This window comes from Lactuca saligna, chromosome 1, assembly GCF_052625555.1.
Source record: "Lactuca saligna cultivar CGN05327 chromosome 1, ASM5262555v1, whole genome shotgun sequence".
Taxonomy (NCBI): domain Eukaryota; kingdom Viridiplantae; phylum Streptophyta; class Magnoliopsida; order Asterales; family Asteraceae; genus Lactuca; species Lactuca saligna.
This window is the reverse complement of record NC_136417.1, coordinates 80,900,962-80,910,647: the sequence shown is the minus strand read 5'-3', so window position 1 is coordinate 80,910,647 and position 9,686 is coordinate 80,900,962. Positions and strand designations below refer to the sequence as shown.

The 9,686-nt window shown below is 29.7% G+C and overlaps 1 protein-coding gene across 1 annotated transcript; it reads right to left on the bottom strand.

The window, feature by feature from the left end:
- Positions 1-2,682: 2,682 nt before the first annotated feature.
- On the bottom strand, positions 2,683-7,364 carry LOC145040444 (ras-related protein RABH1b). Its single transcript, XM_078988373.1, has 6 exons — positions 7,028-7,364; positions 5,904-5,974; positions 5,715-5,803; positions 5,331-5,442; positions 3,747-3,837; positions 2,683-3,098 (listed from the first exon to the last, which is right to left on the bottom strand). The coding sequence occupies exons 1-6, from the start codon at positions 7,142-7,144 to the stop codon at positions 2,955-2,957; spliced, it is 624 nt and encodes a 207-aa protein (XP_078844499.1). The 5' UTR covers positions 7,145-7,364; the 3' UTR covers positions 2,683-2,954.
- Between the last annotated feature and the right edge of the window lie 2,322 nt (positions 7,365-9,686).

The window sequence follows — 9,686 nt, the reverse complement described above, 5'->3', positions numbered from 1 at the left end:
CATTACACTTAATTAAATCAGTATAATATATCACAACTTTAGAAAACACTAAAAGTTTAAAAAAAGTGAACGTTGGGTGATTTATCAAAAGTTGATAATAGATTAAGGACTATTTTTGTAAGTTGGATGGTTTTCAAATAATATAGGGAGCATAACTGTGCAAAGAAGTAGTGCAATTACAAAGTTGAAGATTGAGGGGTCAAAGTAGTATTTTAAAAAGTAAAGGGATAGAAAATAAAATTTTACAAAATCAAGGGCTTGCAAGTGAGATCATACAAAGGTTAGGATTAAAGTTGTATTTTATGCATTGACATACTTGTACATTGTGAATTAGTTGGTTGTATTATTAACAACATTAATGTTCTCTCACTAATTTAGCCCATATTTTGTCATTGGTTTTTACGTGTTTTTGTTGCGTGGTAGGAAAATCGATCATGAAGAATCATATTATATATGTAGTACGGGGACACTGCATAAACACGGAAATTTAGAAAAGGGACGGGTAAAAATAATATTTTGCAAAGTTGAAGGTGAGAGGGTGAAAGTGATATATTTAAAAGTGAAGCCACAGAAAATATCATTTTATAAAATAAAATGATTGCTATTGATGGATTATATAAAATTGAAAGATTACTTCACCTATTAACTTAATTGTAGGTTGTGCATAGCATGTTTAGTATACATTAATAATACCGTAGGTTATACATGCAGTAATTTTGTAAAGGCCACATCAAAACTTGTTATCACTGGAATTTGATCATACATAAAAGTATAATCTCAATTGGTTGGTGAAGGTACCAATTGTACAAGTGCAACATTACAACTTACAAATGCAACTCTTAGGCATATATGGGACTCAATATAACTAGTGTGCAATATGTTAATTCAGTTTGTTATATTTTAGGAACTCTAGGAACCTTTATCAAGATTAGCTTAACATATAACAATTAATTCAACAAAACAATTTAACCAAATATTCAAGTGACTCAAAAATGTCTCTAATGAATACCACTATTGTAAATTGAATATGCGCAAAACATTTTCAATACATAAAATGCAACAAAAGAAAATAAACAAATATAGGCAAAACTCATTTAAAAAATACCATGGATCCAGATGAGTCAAATAGATCAACCAAATCACAATCATATGGGGTTATCTATACAGTTTTATATGGTGTAGAAAATAGTGTTCAACTTTATTCAAATTATTGAGCTTGTTTTAATCACTTGGATTACTCGTAAACATTATTTAGACTTCTGCAACCCAAATAATAAAAAACTATGTGTGAGACCTAAGTGTTATATGGATTTTTTTTATAAAAAAAATTAATGTAAATTGTTAAGAATTACATGTTTTTTTAGTAATAATTTTACATAAATACAAAAGTCTAAGAATAAGCTAACTATTTCAATATATAAACAGATAAAATAAAAAGGTACACATTTGTAAAATGATAACGACAATAATGTTGTAAACATTAAACATGAGTTAATTAAAAGTTGCTATATATATAAAAACAAAATAATGAATAAGTAGGTAAGTTAATGTATAATAATAAAAATAACTATTAAAGTATTGAAACTTTTATGAATTATAAATTTCCAAAGACTTCATTAAAGACAACATTAGATGTCGTATTGGTAAGTTTACAATTTTTATCTCAAATTAATATCTTTAATCCAGCTTTACTTTTAACACTCGACAATGCATCATACAACAGTCATGAGTGAATACTGGTTGTCTCAAAAACAACCCCACATTCGATATTGATTGTCCTTGACTTTTGTTAGTTATCATTGTAAAACATACAGCCAGTGCAAATTGTCATATTTGAAATATAAAATGAATCATTTTATCTGAAGACGCTAAAGACATTCTTGGAATAAACATACGGTTTCCGATATTACTTGCAGATATTTATAACACGTTTACCCAATGGAATAACCATTAGCCTCATGCCATTGCATAATCCGCATTTCTGATCAATACCCTTAGTAGCATAACCAAAACATCGATTTTTAACACCAACATATAAATTGGCATACCTGAAGGTCTAAAACCATTTAAAACATCAGGACATTTAGAACATTAGGAGAGTATAAAATTTCATTAAAATCATCATGAACAAAATTTGTATGAGAAAGACTATCTAAAATGAAATACTTCTATGTATCTCCTCGAAATAATTAATATAACATGTGTATCGAAATTTTTAGTTTTCTACATCAAAAAGCATAAACATTCATTCATGTCTGATAACATACAATCCATTAAGCAATCAAAATAGGTATCCAAAATTTTGTTTGATAATTGAAAATGTTTATTTGAGTTTGATACATTCCTTGCCAAATTACATGAGAATTTAAAGAGGTATTTAACTTTCTTTAAATTTCTATAAAATTCAATAAACTTATATTTTTCAGATTAATAAAGAAGCCAAAAAAAACCTAACTTTTTCCAATTGGAATTAATGGAAACTGACAAAGACAAAAAAAAAAAAAAAAAAAAAAAAAAAAAAAAAAAAAAAATTGACATATTAAATAAGATGAAAAATGGCCAAAATTTATTTTCTTTTATTAGGATAGATAAAACTTTTACTCTTTTAAATGAATAATAACGTATGCTACATATGTATTATTTATTTGATGTCTAATTGCTCTTTGTGTGCAACAACTTACGTTTAGTTAAAAAAACATTTTCATTACACAAATGTAAGTACTATCTCAAGCCTCCAAGTTTAATTCAAGTTTAATTTCAAAAAAAAAAAAAAAAAAAAATCTCTCAAAAAAGTAAGCACAAAACCAAATTGCACAAATATGGCACTAAAAAACTAAGTCAACTAAAGTCAAACATAACAAAACCCTTTTTCCCATATAGCCACTAAAACCTTCAAACAAAAAAAATATGAGGGACTAATTTGGTAATTTGAAGAATCTTCTTATATGAATCAATCAGCATGCACAGCCTCCAGATTGGGGTTGCTGGGACCCACTTGTATTGCTGGACTTAAGATTTACATCGACCATGTCTTCCTGCTTTGTTGTAGATAAAGTTTCCATTCCTGGTAATGCAGATGCTATTTTTCGAAACAAAGCCTGTAGAAAGAATGATTTACAAATTTGGTCCCTATGTTTTACTCAAAATTGCAAGTTCAGTCCAAATTTTGTAATTATCTCAGTCTCATCTTTTTAAGTTCGCATTTCATTATGGATGTACTCTTACACAAAAATAGCAAGTTCATCCAGAAATTGAAGTTGTTTTTTAGAGTAATTACAAATTTGGCCCCTGTGCTTTACCAAAAATTGCAACTTTAGTCCAAATTTTCAAATTCAACCAAAACCCAAAAAATTAAACTAAAACTAAAACTTAGATAATACTTTTACTATATATATATATATATATATATATATATATATATATATATATATAATTTTGATTTTGTTTTGAGAAAACTGCAAAAATGGTCCCTGTGGTTTGTCGAAAATTACCACTTTGGTCAATACAGGTTTGGACTATCACCATAGGTCCAAAGTTTTCATTTAGTTGCAAGTTTTGTCAAATTTGTTTTGAAAATAATTATAATGACGGATTTGCCCTAATTCTTTTACTTTTAGTTTTTTTTTTTGGGTTTTGGTTGAATTTAGTGTGACTTTAGGGTTTAAGATGAATGAGATGAGGAATACTTCTAGGGTTTGCTTAAAAGATTGAGGAAGATGAAGACAGGGGCAAAATAGTCATTTTACCTTTATATTGAAGCCTGCCTTGGCACTAGTTTCAATAAACATTACGTTATATTCACGAGCTTTAGCTTCTCCTTCCTCTATTGAAACTTGCCTACAAAATATTGCATCAAAAGGAAATGGATGTAAACCATTATAATATTTTTTGACAAAACTACCCTTTATTAGAAGTTTTTTTAATGTTTTTCTTGTTTTATAAAAAAGGCAAGAATTACTATTTACTAAATTTTATTATATACTAAGCTATAATTTAAAAACTATTTTAGTAAATTTGACAAAAGTAAGTAACAATTGATCAACACAACATAACTACTGACTAAAATAGAAAAAAAAAAAAAAAAAAAAAAAAAAAAAAAAAAAAAAAAAATTCCAAAAAGGTAAACCATATATGAAAATTTGAAATTACTTGATTACAGATTTTATTCCTTTTAACAAAAATGTATTGCTTTTTGCCTTATGTACATGAAGTTTAGTGTTAATAAAAAGGTTTCTAAAGGATAAATTAGTCTTTTTGACAAATGATTAAGAATGGAATTTAAACTCTTTGGCTATATCTCAAGGAATGATAGAATCTTTCCATTGTGGAATTTCATGGAATTTGACCAAATTCAATTGGGCTTTTGACATAAAAGTCCTTAAGTTTGAGAAGTTTTGTCAGTTTTGTCCCTGTGATGATTTTTTGTTCGTTAATGCCCAAAGTTTGCCAAGTTTTTTTTTCTTTGCCCTTGTTAGAAATCTTTTATGTTTTTACCCTAAGTATGTTTTTCAAATTTGCAAAAAAAACCCTTAAGTTTATAAATCTTTTATGTTTTTACCCTAAGTATATTTTTCAAATTTGCAAAAAAAAACCCTTTAAGTTCACAAATCTTTTATGTTTTTACCATAAGTATGTTTTTGAAATTTGAAAAAAAATTAAAAAATTAAAAAATTAAAAAAATATAAATTACATTTAGAAGTTTTTTTTAATGTTTTTAACCTAAGTATGTTTTTCAAATTTGCAAAAAACCTTAAGTTTACAAATTTTATGTTGTTACTCTAAGTATGTTTTTCAAATTTGTAAAAAGACCCTTTAAGTTTACAAAAATCTTTTATGTTTTTATCCCATATAAGTTTTTCAAATTTAAAATGAAAGTCCTTAAGTTTGTCAAATTTTGTTGATTTTGTCCCAGGAAACCTGCTATTAAAGGTAACAAGGGCAAAAATGAAAAAAAAAAACTTGGCAACCTTTGGGCATTAACGAACAAAATATTGTCACAGGGACAAAACCGACAAAACTTGCTAAACTTAAGGATTTTTATGTCAAAATCCCAATTCAATTCCACTCAATCGATTTAGCTATTACTAATAGTTTAGTAGTTAATCAATAAAAAGGTGGAAACAACATTATTTTTTCTGTATTTTGCCCTTTTCCAAAACTTGGTAACCTAAAAAAATGGTTTTTGAAAGGTCAAAAATAGTATAATGGTTTTAATCAGTATAGAAAATAGTTAAGTGGCTAAATCAATAAAACAGTGAAAGTACAAATGCAACCAGTACATTAATTATTATATTTATAAAGTAAACTTAAAATAACCACCATTTATTTACCTCTTATCCACAAGGTCAGTTTTATTGCCAACTAGGACAATGATGACATCACTACCTCGCTCAGTACGAACTTCCTCAATCCATTTTGCAGTGTTCAGAAACGACTGGCGGCCTAAAACCATCATAGAAGTGGTTGAGATTATGAAATATAAAAAAAAAAATGATAAAGGGTATTTACATCTTTTCCACTAATGAGAGATCCAGAGCAAGTTCATGTCTCACATTGTTTTGCCTTTTTGTGTGAGACAAATATCTGTAAATTTTGTGTCACTGACATCAGCCTGAGTCTCAGTCCAATGTATGTCAGACACAGACAGACACAGACACAGACTATTGAAAAAAAGGGGAATAAAAGAAGTAAAAAAGTGAAGAGAAAAAACATACTTGCAACATCAAAAACAATGACAGCAACAGAGGAGTCCCTAATATAACTTGGAATGAGACTCCTGAATCTTTCTTGTCCAGCTGTGTCCCTTTTTAATACCAAAAATCAATAAATTAGTTTTTTCAAAAGATTGAATAATGTATCACTTAATTAGTAGAACCTGGGGAAAGAGTAATGTATAATCTTACCAAAGCTGCAAACGAACTGTTCGATCTTCAAGATACATAGTTTTTGATAGAAAATCGATACCAATCGTAGCCTGGATAATAGATACAAATTCAGAGTATACACAAGGAAATACAAAAAAGATTTGAGATAACAAATGAAAGGTTTGATGAGAAATTGGAATCAAATTAACCTACAAGAGGAAAATGCAAAGATATGCTATACTGCAAGGGAAACCAAAAGGACTGAATTCCAATTAGTAATTCATCAAAAGGTGTATGAATTGCTATTAATTGTAACTATTGATAATTTATTGTTTTAAATTTTTATTTTTGCCAAGGAAATGGTTTCCTGGATTAAGAAAGATTCACACAACTAAACTAAACCAATCTATTGACAAAATGAAAGGGGATTTCTTAGTTGTTACCTTAATAAGAGTAGCAAATTAACTAAACAACTACCAAAGTCGAAAAACTATGCAATCAAAGATTTAAGCTCCTTCATGCCACTGTCTATGCAGTTAACCTATGGACTTAAATGATTTCTTGGATACGTTTTTTGGGGACTTGAAATGAATTGATGATGAATGTTAGGAATTTGTCACCTTTTGTATAGAACCTACTTATCGTTTTTTCCTTCTTGGTTGCTTGGGAAATCAAGATTTTGTAATTTGTACATTATAGATAGATTAGATAAACATTGGTGATTTAACTGAACCACTAATGGTCTTAATTAGCTTAATCTGGAATTACCAAAACAATGAATGTGTTACTTAGTTCCTTCAAATCTGTACTCCCTCTCCTACTAAAAAAAAAAAAAAAAAAAAAAGGATCCCTTTGATTTACTTAAATTAAAATTTTAAGACATGGAACTCTCACAAACTTAAACACCGAGATGTTTCTATGCATATCCCTAACAAAGTTCAATGCAATTATCGAATTTCGCTTAAAGTTGAAAATGGATCTGTTTGAAAACAAAACTAAGCTTTGTCTACAACTAAGGGAGTAACGAATCGAGATCAAGTCCAAGCCAAAATCAGATCAATCATCCAAAAAAGCTCTCAACGGATATCACAAATCAAAAGGCTACACATAAAACATGGTCCGATAGCAGCTACATAATAACTATTTGGATCAAATTAGATTACCTGATAAGTGTTGTCAAACTTATCGTACATGAATCGAGTAATGATGCTCGTTTTTCCGACTGATTGATCTCCTAAAAACACGAGCTTGTACTTGGCTAGAGCCGACACCGGAGCCATTTTATTTGAAATTAATTATGATATAGCAGCAGATATATCCACGACAACGTTGCGATCAGAGGATGAAGATTTTCCGACGCGTATGACTGAGATCTCGCCGGAGAATCTTGGAGATCAACGCCGAGAGATGTTAGGAGTCTCAGAGTCTGAGGTATATGAGCGAGAGAAAAGGGTTTGTTTAAGAGTTGAATCCGTGTCGGCTAACGGAAAATGAGTTTGTTGCATTTGGCATTTGTTTGAATAGTAACGACTTGGACACAATTAGTCAAAATATATAATTATTTAGCTTTTCAAAGTTTTGTGTTTTAGGTTTTTAGTGTTTAATTTACTTTTAAGATGTTATTGTTATTGAAATAAATAGTTTTTATTAAATGTTTTAATAACATTTCATTGTATTTTTCAATGTTCAATAGACTGTAAAATAAATTGTAATATATAAAAAATCAATGTTCAATAGACTGTAAAATAAATGGTAATATCTAAAAAATAACGGTTAACAAAGGAATTTTAGTGAATTATAATTTATAAAATGAATAAATAAAAAAAAATAGGATAATAATTTTTAAAAAATATGAATTAGTAATTACAGATATTGACGAAAATTATTTTAATTAATCAGATATATTTTATATATTATATTATAAATGACACTATAAAAAGAATAATGTTCCGGTATATACACACAAAGTCATTTATACAAACAATAATTTATATTCAAAGCAACAATAATTATATATACATTTTGTTCCGACTAAAAATACTGAGTTATTAAACAAACTAGGTGTGAGACCCATATACTATACGAGTTTATTATAAATAAAAATTTAATATCAATATTTAAACATTAAATATTGTAGCATCACGATTCTCAGGTATTGATTTCTTTTGGATATAAGATCTTTTAATTCAAGGTCTACTCGACGAGTTGGTTGCCCAACTCATCAAGTAGCAGCGGGTTGGTCGACGTGTTTAAGTGACCTACTCGTCGAGTCCAAGAAGGGACTCGACGAGTAGGAGCTGGAAGATGAAACCCTAATTTTCGAGGTTTTACACCTTATTTAAGGATCATTTATTCCCCTTAGTCTCTCTTACAACCTCCCTTGAGTTCAGAAACCCTAATTTGTGTTTGCTCTCTATATTTGTGTGCTTCTTAACTTGGAAGAGGGATTTTTGGAGTAAAAAGCTTGGAGTTCAAGAAGTTGGAGCAAGGGGCTGTTGTAGATCCGAATTCTTCTCTATCTTGGCATCATTTTGGAGGTAACAAGTTGTTACCTTGGCTCTCTTTTAGTTAGATCTCTTCATTTATTGGTTTGGGGCCTTTTTAGGGTTTTGTGTGGTGGTTATCCGATTTAGGTCGAGATCTGAGGATGTAACCCCATATCTGGACTCCCTTAGCCCCTCCCTGTTATAAAGTTTCAGTTTTTGTGAAAGCTATGATATTTCCCTTACCATAAGCCACTCCTTTAGCTTGTTTTGGTCCATTATCATCTTGCATGCACGTAAAGTTTGCATCTTTATGTGATAGACATGCCCTAGGAGCTTAAATCTATAGTATGGAGCCTTTGCATGGCTTAAAAAGCATCTGTATGGATAAAGGATTGAAGGGACTCGGCGAGTCGCATGGTCGACTCAGCGAGTCATATGAAGATGGTCCTGAACTCGATGTTACACCCCTGGACCACACGGCGGAAACATCCGAAGGCGGGTGACTTCATTGTGCAATATCAATTGAATATAAATGAAACAGAGCAATCCAAACATCATACATTGAGATGGCAAACTTACATTGTTTACATATTGTATTTGTTCTTCGGATTACACAAAAGGTACATAAGTAGAAAAGAATCCAAACTACAGTTGAATAGCCTTGCATCAGCATCCATTGTTACCTACTTACTAGATCCCTGAGAATACAAGTCGTTTTGAAAAGCGTCAACTAAAAATTTGGTGAGTTCATAAGCATTTTTGGACAAAATCGTATACACTTGTTTAGAATCGTTCTCGTTGTACTTTAAGAAAATCAGATATTTTCTATGAAATCGTTTGGAGTCTTGCCTTGAAAATCATGGTTATATGTGTGCATGACATTACTTTTGTTCATGCTTATAAGGAATGGTTTTGAAAAATAGTGTGATTTGTAAAAGCGAGTTGTGTCCGAGAATAGTTCCTTTGAATAGTAAGAATCAACCGTCTCAAGAAAAATCCCTTATTTTCAAAAAGGAAATATGGCTGAAAATCGTGTTCCTCTTATCGAGTAAAATTGAGTGTGTGTTCTAGTTTATCATTATCGAAATCGTAGGAAAATTGTTTTCCCCAGAAAATCCTATTTTCTGTTATAAAATAATCGTAAGTTCTGGTTTATCGTTATCGAACATCGTAGAAAATCGTTTTCTTCAGAAAATCCTATATTTTCTGTTATAAAATATTCATGTGTTCTAGTTTATCATTATCGAAAATCGTAGACAATCGTTTTCCATAGAGTCCTAGGCTTTGTACTTTGTAAAATAGCAGTATTTCGACTCTATGCTTGTTAGGAGAAAGA